This window comes from Eretmochelys imbricata, chromosome 13 (assembly GCF_965152235.1).
Source record: "Eretmochelys imbricata isolate rEreImb1 chromosome 13, rEreImb1.hap1, whole genome shotgun sequence".
Taxonomy (NCBI): Eukaryota; Metazoa; Chordata; order Testudines; family Cheloniidae; genus Eretmochelys; species Eretmochelys imbricata.
Window position 1 is genome coordinate 7,312,270 of NC_135584.1, and position 14,173 is coordinate 7,326,442.

Here is a 14,173-nt window from a genome sequence, read left to right on the forward strand (position 1 = left end):
CCTGCAAGTTCCTCAAAACAGCCTCACAAGTGAGAACTTGGTAAAACACTCTTCTTCCTCCTCCTCTACATGTGAAAAACTAACACCCACAACTGGTTTGCATTAAAATCATAGTTTAATATACATTATACTGAGATCTCATTTAAAACTTGTTACATACATACAAGATACGCAAAGTGGGCCATGTATGAACACATCTAGTGAGAACTTTGTTACTTAAATAAAAAGACAGCTGTAAAACTTTACAAAGACTTTCATAAAAAGCAATTTTTTCCCTGTGTTCTCTAAACACTGAAGGTCTTTAGTTAGTTTTACTGAATATTTAAACACAATTTGTTTTTCTTCTAGAGAAAAAATACTTTAACAAATGGGTTTTTAAGGCCTTTACTGTGTATTACTATAAGCATATAAGCCCTGACTTCAACAAGACTACATGCATGCTTAGAGTTACACATGTGTGTAAATGCCAGGCTGGATCAGGGCATATAAGTTTTGAGCAGGCACGTCACAGATTAAGTTCCAGAAGTGTTAAAGATTCTTTGCTTAACAGCTGGAGAGCGTTTTCCTCTACATGTTCTGATAGGATGGCTGACCTAACCTGCAGCAATGCTCTACAAAAACCAAATGGTATTTAAAAAACAAAAATAGAACCAGAGTTTAAGTGAACATCAAGTCCACTCTTTTCAGCAGCTGCCCTTCTTCCTTCTGCTTGGTGAAGCAGGTCCACTGCAGTAAATACCTTAATATTTTCTCCTACATATAGCATTACACTGTATGATGCTCCTTTATGCCAGCTGAATTCCATACAAGGCTGGTGTGCACATTATGAACATTAAGTGCAAGTTAGATAGTAGTAACAATAGATATTAAACACATTAGTGCTGGTCAGTAGGTGGCAGGGGCTGACAAGAGATTATTATGATGCCTCTGGTTAAAAAAATAAAACAAAAACCCTCAACAGTTTAACTCTTTCACAACTTAAAGATAGAGCTATGATCCCCGACAGTGCACATGACACGCTGCAGAACACACTTGGGACAGTCGGAGGCAGAATGCTATTGGCATAACACTTGCCCAAACTGGAAATTAAAATCATCAAGGATGAAAATCCACACTAGGGACAAGGGAAGAGTAGCCTGATGAAAAGTGCATTGACAGACCGTTAAAGGACTCACAACCAATGAAAAAAGTAGCATCTGGAAAACCATCAGGGCTCCACAGAGCAAGGAAAAGGGACTCCCAGGAAGGCAGAATTCTCTTTAAGCAATGCCTGAGTTGTATTTCCCCCCCCATTTTCTTTTAGAGACTGGTGGGTTTCCAGTCTCCCAGCAACCCTTGGAAGAAACGCATGAGTGGCTTGGACTAGGGCTAGATGGAATTAAACCCTCAACAGCCCTGCACATAGATTGGAGAAAAGCCCCGTTAAGGTTAATATTTGTCAAACATTTTGACTGCGTAGTTTAATCAATGACTCTCGTATTCCAAACTAAATAAAGCTTAAAGCTTTATTTATTTAAAGCTTAAAATTAAGCTTACCCATGGAAAGGCATTTGCATTTTCCCCACACACGAAATTTCACTACCCTCACCCCTTTTGCAAGCAAATATCAGCAGAATGGGGGACCTTTGCCCTCAAGGAGCAGAAAAGCACCAGGCTTCAAGCAGAACAACCACTGCACAATCAAATTGGTGTCTCCTTACAAAACTGATTTCAACAGAGCCTCACCAAGATGAGCAACAGGGCCTCACACTGGCCTTTGCTAGGGAAACAGCAAATGTAAAAACTCCCCGTTGTTAGTGTGACAGTTTCCAAAGTGCCGAAGAGGAATTACCTGGTTAAAAAAAAAAAAAGAAAACTAGAAACCAGTTGGTTTATTCTACAAACATCTGTATTCCATGGATTAAAATCACTTATTAAATAAGAGCTTTACTCTTTCAAAGAGGAAAGCAGCTTTGTTTTCTTCTTTAATACACATACCAAAAAAGAGGTGAAGAGGGGAAATTCTTGCACATAGTCCAGCATATCAGATACAAATGGGAACAGGAAGAGGTCAGGTGCTCTTCCCTACGTAGTTGACCGAGCAGATTTTTTCTAGTTAAGACAATCAGAGGGGAGGGGAGGGACTGAGTTAGTTCTGGATTGTTTTAAAAGAGAGACTTCTTTTTCCATCTGCCTTTGGAGTCTGAATCGCTGTTCCATGCTCCTTGAATTCAGGACGTCACTGTCCTTCCTCCTCCCCTGGCTCTGGTGCTATCGCAATGGCTTTTCCACGCTCTGCCATTGTCTGCTGATCATTCAGTTCTGCTGAATCCTCAAAGTGATCCATTTTTTGTGCTATGTCCCTAACACTGACTTTTTCAAGACAAGATGCCACCACGCTCTGCTGAAGACCCTCTTGGCTCTGGTTCTTGTCTGGGGTTTTTGTTTCCCCTCTTGCATTGACACCGTCTGCCCCTTCTTTCTGTTCTCTGTTATCTACCTGGCTTTCACTTACCGTTAGAGCTTCATTACATTGATGCCCCTCGTTTTGTATTTCTGAATTTGCTTCACGTAGCACTGAGCCACTGCCTGCCAGAGAAGACAAGCCAGGCTCATTAGTCTCAGAACCAGGCAATGAATTCACATTTGCACCTTCAGCACCATTCTCAGTTTTAACACTAATTTCTTCCACAACCTTGTCTTCCTCACTAACTTCTCCTTTCTCAGCCCCACAGCCCCTGGCCCCTGGCTTTGTTGCCTGGACGTTGCAGGTAGTGGCATCAGCATCCAGGCTTATTGCCACATTTACGGTACTGTTTTCTGGCACTGTCTCATCAACTTTCCTTCTTTTTACAGGTGCATCAGAGGACTCAGACGCCTTTAAGTCTTCACTACTGACGTCACCTTCTTCAGTTGTTACTTGGTCACCCTTTTCTGGCAATGCTGGATGAGGCTCTGTGGTCTCTTGGTTGATAGCAAATTCCCCAAGGTTATAAGAGATCTTCTCAATATCAGTGGGACTTTTCAATAGCCCTGTGCACTTACCAGTTAATCTGCTCATCTCAAACTTTCTTTTCTTGCTTTCCTTTAGGCATTCACTCTCTGCTCCATGCCCCATGCCCACAAGATCCTCACTCAGAACCTTCTCTTCTAGCTGGGGAAGTGAGGGTTCTTTCTCTTCTACGTTGTCTCCTCGTTCTGCAACGTACATGGCACCACGCTTACTTTGCTCCTCTGAGGTACATTCATCAGTCATCTTGTTAGTTTTGGAGTATGCAGCATCTCCAACTTTCTCCTCCCTGTTTGGAGGATTGGTTTCATTCTTTCCCACTGCTTCTTTATCTTGGATGGATTCCCTCTCTTCCTCAGCCTTTTGGCATTGCTGAGACTTTAACGGAGGTTTATATTTCTGGAGTTTCTTATGAGGCCCCCATGCAAACCTATTCTGAGGTTTAAAGTGCATCCATGCATAGTGTATCAGTTCCCTTCGCTTCTGCTTGTTTCTGACGGTGAAGATGAAGTAATCCAAGGCACTTCTCTTAACGTTTGGGAGTGTCTGGTAAACAAGCGTCTCTGTTAGGAAAAACTTAACCAGGCATACTTGATAGTGTTCATACCCCATCTCTCCCAGACACTTCAAAATACGAGTTATCCGCAAATTGTTGTGACTAAACCTGAGACACAGACAGGAAAAAAAAAAAAAAAAAAAAAAGAACTGAAGACAGTGAAACAGGAAAAGGACATCGTTACATGAAAGCAGTACAGTTCAGAGTCCCACCCGAACCCAGACAGGTATCTTAAAAGTAAGCATGCTGAATGTTGTTAACTACAAATAAGTCTTTACTGGAATCTTTAAGGGTAGATCACGTTTAAACCAGCCAATTTTAAAAAGCACCTATTGCTGTAATATCTAGCCTATCTGTTCTGGCTTTCAATAGCGTTATCCCATCCTTGTCTCGATGTTCCAGTTAACGCTGTAGCAGAGATTAAAGGATATCCGAATTCCAGAACAGGGGGTGGCTTCCCCACTGCCATCACTGATGTGCAGTTCAAACTACAAAGATACGTACTGGAAAAGGGATTTGATATCGCCAATCGATGTATGACAATAATACCTACAACCCTACTTTGCTTTTAAGTAACACCTTTTATCCAAGGACCTGAAAGCATTTCGCAGGCATTGAGGCAGCCTTATAAACACTGTAGGAAGCATAGGAAATTATTCTTACTTTATAGCTATGTAAATGACAGAGGTTAAGCGGCTTGTCCAAGGTCACACATAGCAAGTCATGCTCACTGCCAACAACAGAACTTGGAGTCCGAACTCCAAGTTCCCAGCTGTAACTAGGGATCTTCACTCTTCATTCCTGTGATCATTTTGTTTTCAAAACTGAACTTTAGACACTTCTCAGTATGTCTTAAAAGTAGTAATCCCTGCCGTATACTGAGCTATTGGTGAAAATTGTTCCAGTGGATTTCAGAGACTACAGCTGCTTGAGGCCTATTTCACTGAAGAGTAAACTTGGTGTGAGGCACAAACTCCAAGGCCGCAAATATCAGAGTCTCTAAGCCTGTATTACAGCCTTACGGAGACTCAGATGGACACCCACCTTTTGGTTAGTAATGCCAAAGCAGTTAACACACAATACACACGTGGCTTACAGTGGGACAGCTGTGGCCTAAGCAGTTCAAGTAATTTAAAATATGAAAGATGCTGACAGGCCTCCCAAGCTATAGTCAGAGGCGAAGCCAAAATAAGGACACCTAAACTCTTGGCTAGTTGGCTCCTAGTTCTGTGGTCAGATCACTCTACTTCTGTAACACAGAAAACCTTTGTATCTCAGTACGCAATTAATTCCTTTGGCTTCATTTGATTTTTCTTTCGCAAGAGTGAAATAAAAGCCAAAATGTAAATGGGACTCACCGATCAAGGTTGCGAAATCTCTGACACCAGTTTTCTGCTCTTTGCACTTCTCCTGTTCCTTGATCTATCAAGTTTATTCCATAAAAACCCAGCATGAGTTTGTAAGCTCTAATGAATCTTTGCATAACTTCCTTGGATTTCTTAAAGGCCTGAAATGCACAAAAGACTCCAAATTTGCACGTATGGCAACTCAAAAAGATTTTAAACTATCTGCATCAGTTACTTAAGAGGTCTTTCAGTTATACCCAATGCTTATAAATGGCTATTGTGTAAAGAGACACATTTGGGATCTTCATTGGTTATTTCTTGCTTATATCCACAAACCTATAATTTATTTCTGAGGACATTTGAGGAGCAAAAAGATCATCAAAAGCTGCATTTAACAGTCATTGGAGCTGGCTCCATTATGGTGGGGAAGGAAATGGAGCAACCTTACAAAGTAGAGGACAAAAATTTACCTAGTTGAACCCCCAATGACTTTCAAGTATAAAAGGTTTGAAATAAAAAAAAAAAGGGTCACACCTGAATTTCTTTACATGTGAGAGGCTTTGCACGCCAGTTCATCCCACGTTCACGCAAAGGAAACAACCTGAAGGGAAAGAAGATTTGACAATTAGATAAAATAGAGATCACATTCAACCCAGCGCACATGTTCCTTAAAAATATGTTAACAGAAAGGTCTCCAAGGCTGTAGATGCCAAATACAGCCCTCTTCGAGAGGACATAACGTCATGGAACACAGAAGGAGTTTAGTCTGTAACAGCCTAAGTCACACAGTGAAAAGTCACTATACATACTTGTACTATTAGCAGTCTTAATTATCTGTCTGGGTATTTCTAACTTAACCGTCACCACAATATCTTTGCTCAGTACCTGGTTTCTAGACATATTGCAGCTGGGGATTGAAGACTACTGACAGAGCTACAAGGGAAATCTTTGCCTTCAATATACCCAACCCTCTTGTTACTTTCACAGGAAAGTAACTGACTAAAATAAATCTCACAAATTTAGAACACAAGAGGGGCTCAAGGTTTTCTGAGAAGCCAGCCACAGCAGCTCTGAATCAGCGAATTCTTTGAGACAGACATCAGAAGAAAATCATTCTAAGAGACATCTCCTTTTGTAATAATTATTTACCATTGTATATAAGAATGATTTTCTTCCAGAGTCTCGTAATCCTCCTGCCAAGCTTCAAGGAGCTCATCAATAAGTAAGCCTAGGTGAAAAAAGAGTGGGAGGTCAGAGAAGAAACTGTAGCAAATTAGCATGTGTAAAGTTAACCGATTGTCCAGGAGATGGGATATAGTTACAGAAAACAGGATCTGCCTCACTGTCTCCAAAAGAGGTCAGGGTAACCTACATAAAAAGAGCACTTTCAATAAAATGACAACCTAATGTCCTTTCCAAGGGGCCCTAACAGAGTTATGTTTTGAACAGCGTAGGTTTCTGCATACACTGGAGTGCAGGCTTTAAGGAAACGCTATTCCTGAGAAAGAGTCCAATTCTGCATTTCTTTGCACAGTACCTGCATATTGACAGATTATTTTCTAACAAGCCAAGCACTGTGAAACCCAGAAAAAGTAAAAGCCAGGCTAGTGTTGTGATCTGCTATCACACAACAGATGAGGGATAGTCTCCCCAGAATGGGTCTGCCACTACTTTAGGCCTGACCTTGCAATGACTCAAGTATGTCCTACAAGATAGTGAACATCTTCAGCTTCTACTGAAGACACTGAAGCTCAGCACTTTTCAAGATCAAGCCCTATGAAGGGGACAGAAGCCTTCTAGTACTGTTAGAGAGCCTCACAGTCTTGAACGAAGACCGATATCCCAGAGAGCACCATAGCTGGATCTGGAAGGACCCCAGAAAAACAGCATCCAGACTTTACAGATGCTTACGTCAGTTTAAACACTCATCTCACTTCCTAGTTTAAGATCAGTGATGGAATGTTACTTTTTCCCTTCGGATAGCAGCTCTCGTCATTTCACTTTTGCATATGCCTTAAGTGAAGGGCCCTTGGAGTGAAAATTCAGCACACAGGGAATGGGCATGAGGGAGAGCTGGATGGCTAAACACTCATCTAGAGAGCTGAACGTTCACACCCACAGCTCAGCAACAGATTCTCATCCAAAGCTGTGAAGTTAGCACGAGTGTGGGTCTAAAGGCATTAATGTGCTGCAGTGGGAAAGTGCCAAGCGGAAAACATTTTTAACTGGGTTGCCAGAACGGCAAATATACTAAACTACTACAGAGGGGCCCCACCCGGTATTCTGCCTGCCCCAATCAGTTAATCTTTTAAAAAGCAAAGAGCCTTTCAAACTGCACTTACAAACCGAAAACTTTGAAGTGAATTAGGGTGAAGAACTACTACACATGCCAGAGAGCGAAAGAGAGGAAAGAACAATGAGCCAGCAATCGGCCGCATTCTGCAATTTGAACGGGAAACCCTGATTTACAGGTATTTGTGCATCCTGGAGCTAAGACAGCACAGGGCAGAGCTCTGGCAGACTGAACACAGGACTGGGAATCAGGAGAGCTGGATTCTATTCCTTCCACTCACTCACCAGGACACCTTGCAAGCTCACGTGCATTACAACTGCACATACGGGAGGTCCAGGTCAGATACGTACCGTGAGGCAAAAAGTGAATTTCGTTTTTGTAAAAACTTAAATTCCACATCTCCTCCTCTTCAGCATCAGGTTCCCTTTCTTTCAAACCCTTCAGAAGAGAGGCACATTAACAAGCAGCAATGAATTAAAACACGTACATAATGATCTTCTCCATAGTTCTTAACTGTTGGTAGTAAGGCTACCAAGTCTGAGACCAGCAGTTGGGAGCTAACAGCTCGTTTCTGAGCCAGCAGGATGTAGTGAGTACATCCCAGTACCCACTACATTGGTTAGGAGAAGCGAATTACTTTATCATTATTTTAATCTTCCTCATCAATCTACCAACTTAAGGGTGATCAAATGACATCAACCAAGCGCCCCTTGCGTCTAGCATGAAAAGAGGAAAAAACCATGGAAGACAGGAAGTTCATAAATCTCCAGCCTGTACCGGATAACAATGCCTGTATCTCTGCATATCTTTTGCGGCTGTCCAGTTGCGTCCAGTCGAGAACTGAAGGGAAGAGGAAAGAGACAAATCAGAGATCCAGAACAAAAGCTTCCCAACAGAAAACGCTGTTTTGCCATGTTCCTTCTTGAAGAGTTGGTGACTAGTGATGCTGTAAATGCTGTTCTGACTAACGTGAGAAAGTCTGGCTAACCTCAGCCTCTCCTGCAAATATTTCCCCTTGCCCCCCATTAATATCATCCACAACGTTCTGAATTCTCATCTCCCCTGGCAGACCAGCTGAGGAGACACCTATGCTTCAGCACCCATTCTATTATTCTGATTGTTTCATTGCATCCCTGAAGGTACCTTCAGGCTAAGACAGCTTGACGTCATCTCCTTTATTAACTCAGCTCTTCCTTCCTTCCCGGCCTAATTAACCAGGGTCAGATGGTTTGATTGTATGAACTTCTGCAGAGTTTGTATTTGTCTTTTACCCCCGGGACTGGAATCTTCCTACCTGCCCTCGGGAGAGAAGTGATCAAATCTTACCCTTGGACAGTAGGAACGACAATGCTAACTGGAACGAGGCCCAAATATCAATTATCTTAGTCTACGCTAAGATAAAAGGTGCGGGGTTTCTTAAAGACACGTTAGAGTCTGGTCTACACTAAGACTTTAAAAGGTATGTTGTATTTTTCCCACATCAGATGGTCAAGGAAGCCTTACACAATAAAAAACAAATTTCCTTGTTAATGTTAAATTTTTAAGTCATAAGATCACTTAAAAAAAAAAAGACACCTTTTATTGTAGCCTAGACAGGGTCCACAATTGAAGTCCAGAACTCATCTCTGCACATTTTCCAGGAGCAAAAGGGATACTTAGACCCAACTGCAAAATATTTAGGTGGTCACTCCCTTAGATTACTACTAAACTGAACTCTTTCACAGCTTAGAGTGGAAGAGAAGAAGCTGTGCATCTAGCAAGCAGCAATGCTGGTTTATGTAAGATAACGTAGCCAGGAGTGAAGTGAGTTTTTTAAATATATTCCCCATCACGATCACCTATATCTTTCCAAACAGGCAAACATTGTTTTAATCCTACCTCAAAACCTCTATAACCAATTGATGAGGCAGCTGGTCTTCTTCGCTCCTAAACAAAATAAAATAAAATAATACTTTAACAAGAGACTTAGGGCGACATTATTGAAATCAAACTTCAGTTATATTTTAAAAGAAAAATACCGTTCACTCATCATCATCAAGAACTAAGACACCCCAATAACGTTTTACTTCTTTCAAGTCAGTCACTTCAGTGACAAGTTCTATTAGTTATGAAGTTACGTTGTTTATACTTCACATCAGTATTAAAAACCCCACTGACAGTTGCCACCTGATTCTTTTCTCCATTAAACTGATGCAAAATCAGGAGCAAATCTGCTAAAGTCAATGAAATTACACCCTGGGGTAAAGCAGCTCAAGTGAAAGGAGAATCAGACCCTAGAAGTCTAAGACGTGTTTATGAATTTAATAGTGTTTAGACAGAAATCACTGGCTAAAGCTTCACTTTCTCCTTGCCAGCAACACATGGAAGTGGGAGTTAGGAGAGTGACATTAAATAACTGACTTTAAAAAAAAAAGGGGGGCAAATTATCCTTTATTTTTTAAACGTGGATTGTGTTTATACAAACCTCATTGACAGATCTGCCATTAAAATATGCAAGAAGCAAAAAGATGCAGATAGGACTCATGCAGGGTGCTGGGCACTCTGGCCGCAATCCATCAAGACACTTCAGCACATGGTCTAACCTTAAGTGCCTGGAAAGTCCCACTGATTTCAACCAGACTACTTGTGCAGAAAGGGCCTGATCCAAAGATTTCTGAAGTTAATGGGAATCTTTCCATCAACATCAACAGATTTGGGACCAGGCCTCAAAGTGGGTGGGTGAGATTCTGTGGCCTGCATTGTGCAGGCGATCAGACTAGAAGATCATAATGGTCCCTTCTGACCTTAATATCTATGAACCTATGCTTGGCTGGATCTGGCCCCTGGTGCTCAGCACTTTCAAGAAGCACAAACTCTCCCAATTTTTTTTGTAACTATCTGACCATTATAATTTCCTCCTTCTGTCTGGGAAACAGAGACTTTCCTGCAAATAGTTAAATATTGATCAACGTCCATTACATTATTTAGGGGGAATAAGATTATGTATCAAATGGTTTGTAGTCAAGAGATTTCTCTGTCCAGTCTCATTGATTTTTAATAATAAAAACACTTAGTATCTATCTTCCAGGTGTTGTACACACTTCTGTCCTAGACACCTTTGGAGGAAGGGTTTCCCACAGAATAAAGACATAAATAATTTAAAAAAAAAAATCTTGAACATTTACACAGACTTCCCCATAATGCAACGAAAAGGGGGCTAAATAACTATTTAAAATAAACAGATTGCAAATTAGATAAGCATTATTCCCATTTTACAGGCAATGAAACTGACAGACAAGTGAAGGGACTTGTCCAAGGCCAGTCAATGGAAGGACCAGGATAAGAACTCAAATTCCTGATGCTCACTCCAACTGGCCATCCTGGATAGCCAATACCCAGGTCTTAAGCCATGTAATGATGTATTGACTTATATACATACAATGATTTGGGTTTCATTTGTTTTTAAATCCTGTGAAGTTTTAATCTGAAGCATAAGTGGTTTTGCATATTGCAAGAGGCTCTGTTAGGAAGAGAAATGTGCATTTAGCTAGGGAGGTCAGTACAGTTGTTTCTTAGGATATAAACAGAGATCGGGATTTCGCTCTATGAAATCCATCTACAATCTTGACTATATGATGTTCGAAATCCAGGAGTGAAATCCTGACTCCTCTGAGGTCAATAGGAATTTTGCTATTGATTTCACTGGGACCAGGATTTCACCCCAACTGTCTTATTTGCGTTTCAGACTCTTCTGCTATTAAGCTATTTTTGGCATGTGTGTCCATCCAGCATCCCAACCCATTATACTATTGCATGAAGTGTGTGAGAAAAGTAGAGAACAAAGCTGGAGGAGGGTAGAGCGATGTGAACAAGAGCTAGCAACCAGTGGCAAGAAAGAAAGGAAGGTGCAGATAACCGCAAGACTCGTGTAAAGAGAATGTGGCCAGCATTCTAGGAAGAGTAGCCTAAGCAAACAGAGGTTTCATCCTCACAAAATTATTTGAGGATGGGACAATGCAAGGTCAGTTTTGTTGTTAGAGAGGGAAGTTGGTGCAACGGAACACGAAGCCTGCTATTCTACAGTAAAATAAGCAGGTGTTTAAAAAATTAGAACAAAACCCAAGATTTTTATTACAAAAAAAATGCATATTGTTTTATAGGGGAGGATAAATGTGATAAAAATTATCTGAAAACATGTCCACGGCTATTTCCAGTTATGAACAAACAGCGTTTTTATAATGATGTACAAAAGACACATGCGATTTAGGATTTGGTTGCAGCCCGTTGTTCGAAAGTACTTATTTAAAATAAAATTAAAAAAAAAATCTCTAACCTGGGCATCTGAAAGATTAAGATGTGAAAGAACTTTCCTCAAAAACATATAGGTCGTCCTGAATAAACAATACCATCTAGACTGAAGAGAAAGGAATCTAAGTTAGTTTAATAGGAGCAAAAATAGGTACTTGTTTTGCAAACTGATCAGAGCTCTTTGCAGTTGTAGATGTGTGTAATATATGAATGGTGAGAAAACTGGTTTCTTTTTTGTATAAGAGTTCTCCCACTCTCCTCAAAGACTATTGCAGACTTTACTTGAGAGCGATGGGAATACATTTATAAAGGAAGAGTTAACATTTTTAGAAGCAGGGTGCTGATGTTTTGGGGGTGAGAAGCCTCAACGTCCCTTTAAAGCAGGCCTTGAAAAATCCATTCATTGGTGCTGAAAACCGGTTGTCTTTGCCTCCGCTTCCATTTAAACTATATACACTGTACAGCACCAGTTCAGCAAAGTTCTTCCACAAGGACACCCTTATCTCTGCACATGGCATTTCATGAAATACTACAGGCACTTGAGACTTAAAGTCCTGGAACTTAGATTCTGCAAATGGATCTGCACAAGCAGAATCTCAGTGAAGTCAACAGAACTCCACTGTGCTGCTGGGGTAGGCATGGGCAGATTCATTTACAGGATCTATATCTTAGTTTTGTTTGCAAACTTATTACTAAGTCTGTGCCCTTGAAGACTCAAGCATTATTTTGTGCTTTAAAATAAACATCAAAAAGCTGTTTTACTGGACACCCCCAATGAGCTTCTACACATAATTTAAAAATATAACCTCCCTTAAAAAAAAAAGTGAATAACTAAGATGTGCAGCCTCCTAACCTTAAAATTGCATTGTCCTGAGTCACCAAAGTGAAACTGAACCCAAGGATTAGTTTCCTTTTCCCCAAGATAGGAGGAGTTAGATTAAAAAAAACAAACTAATGAGCTTTAAAGATTTTCTTTCATAAAACAAAGACAAAAGCAAAACAAAAGATCTGTTTAAGCAGTATTCTGGGATTGTTATTAACACTCACTGATGAGGACAGTGAGAAACTTTACAAGAGACTTAAAGTACGGAGTTATCCAACACTAACATTTTACAGCATCAGAGTTAAATAATCACATTTTGCAGCCCCATAAGGATTTTTTAAAGTGTTGTATGCCATTCACAGGTGGTCTTTTTCAGGTTCACCGCAGAACCATATTGCCGCTTCTTTAAGTAGCTTTGTGAAAACCTAGTAAATTTTATTTCATTCTTAAAAGAGAAGAAACATTGCTTGATGGTACTTGATAATCTTAAGAGTAACGTCCCTTAGGGATACCAAATAAAGGTCACCCCCCAAAAAAAGAAACTGGCTGGAGCATTTACAGCAACAGAAGATTCTCAGTGTCAACAATTCTGAGCTATGATGTTAAAAAACAGAATTCATCATCATAGACTCAGGAAAGTGGAGTCAACTGAGTCTGCAAGATGGAAAGTTGATTTATAACAAAATTATCCTGCTTACCCGGAATGCTGGGAAAGATATTCAGAAACAGCACGTGGCAATTTCATGAAGCTTTAGTGGAACATAAAACCACAGATGTTTATTTTAATTTTTCCATTGAGCTGTAACCCCACCAGCACACCCCTGCCCCGAATACCCACCTATTGCAAAATGCATTAGCAGTGAGCTTGTGTCCCCTTTCTTTGAGGCATCTGGAAATATGGTTCATTAAGATCATGGCAAAATAATATGCTAGTGATCCCATGAGGAGGGGGACATGGAACTCTCTGAAGCTACTTCAAGCTGCTCCTGTCCCTAGTTGCAAACACAGGAACTCGACAGAAGAGGTTCCAAGACACTGTGGATCAGTTACCCATGTAACAACTTGTGTGTGACATTACACCATGTGGAAGCTGTAGCTTTCGAAGCAGCAGAATAAATTATGCAACCTCAGATCGTAACACATTTAACAAACAGTAATGCAAAGTCGAAGAAAACTACTTAGCTGAAGAAAAACGTTTGCCTTGCAGTAGGGAGTTGGTGGAGATTTTGAAGTCAGACCATAGCTTGCTTAAAAGTGTGTGTGTGTCGGGGGGGGAGAGATTATTTACCACTAACCTTTCAGGGCTAGGAGAAAGGCAGTTTGGAAGGAGAGGCAAATTAATATTTCTCCCCCACGTACACAGATCTTATACTGAGGGGCTCTCCCCTAACCCCAACTCCCCCGAGCACACTGGAAGAATAACACCTCTCCCACCGCCCTGCCGAAATAACCCCCAGCCTCCCTACCAGGTCTCCCCACCTCTTTCACATACAGAAAGCCCAGTCAGAGGAGTCACCTGTACGCCGCTGGCCTGGTGGGAGACTCTCAACCACCCTGGCAAGGACTCCTCTTCCTCTCTGTCGGCTCGGGCCTCCTGCGGCTCCTTCCCTTCTTCTTCTTCTTCCTCCTCCTCCTCCTCGCTTTCCCAGGTGGAGTCGTACTCCCAGGAGCACCACTCTTTCTTCTCGCCATCCTCCAGTCCCCCGAACCTCATCCACGCCGCCATCAGGCCCCCCGGCTGACAGGAAAGGAAACCGAAAGAGGCGCTGCGTTAGCAACTGGGAGGGGCAGACTACAAAGCCAGCCACGTGAGTGGCCTTATTGACTTCCGGGAGGCGTGCGGCACAGCGGGCTCCGCCTCCCTGCTCTGCAGCCCGGC

General features: G+C 41.5%; 1 protein-coding gene across 2 annotated transcripts; it reads right to left on the reverse strand.

The window, feature by feature from the left end:
• Positions 1-96: 96 nt before the first annotated feature.
• OGFR (opioid growth factor receptor) lies at positions 97-14,066 on the reverse strand. 2 transcript variants are annotated; one of them, XM_077831988.1, is made up of 10 exons: positions 13,811-14,066; positions 11,497-11,577; positions 9,063-9,110; positions 7,962-8,024; positions 7,535-7,622; positions 6,041-6,119; positions 5,426-5,492; positions 4,904-5,052; positions 1,978-3,653; positions 97-1,831 (listed from the first exon to the last, which is right to left on the reverse strand). In XM_077831988.1, exons 1-9 carry the CDS (start codon positions 14,018-14,020, stop codon positions 2,219-2,221), a joined length of 2,220 nt encoding a protein of 739 aa, XP_077688114.1. In that variant the 5' UTR covers positions 14,021-14,066; the 3' UTR covers positions 97-1,831; positions 1,978-2,218. The 2 variants fall into 2 exon arrangements, with proteins under 2 accessions (XP_077688114.1, XP_077688115.1); XM_077831989.1 differs by lacking the exons at positions 97-1,831; positions 11,497-11,577 and having other exon boundaries at positions 2,149-3,653.
• Positions 14,067-14,173: the final 107 nt, after the last annotated feature.

Excerpts from the sequence above, each read along its gene's own strand:
- OGFR (XM_077831988.1), bottom strand. The coding sequence starts at position 14,020 with ATGGCGGCGTGGATGAGGTTCGGGGGACTGGAGGATGGCGAGAAGAAA. Across the intron at positions 11,578-13,810 it reads ACCAGGCCAGCGGCGTACAG|TCTAGATGGTATTGTTTATT; the intron begins GTGACTCCTCTG and ends CTTTCTCTTCAG. Across the intron at positions 7,623-7,961 it reads GATACAGGCATTGTTATCCG|GGTTTGAAAGAAAGGGAACC; the intron begins GTACAGGCTGGA and ends TCTCTTCTGAAG.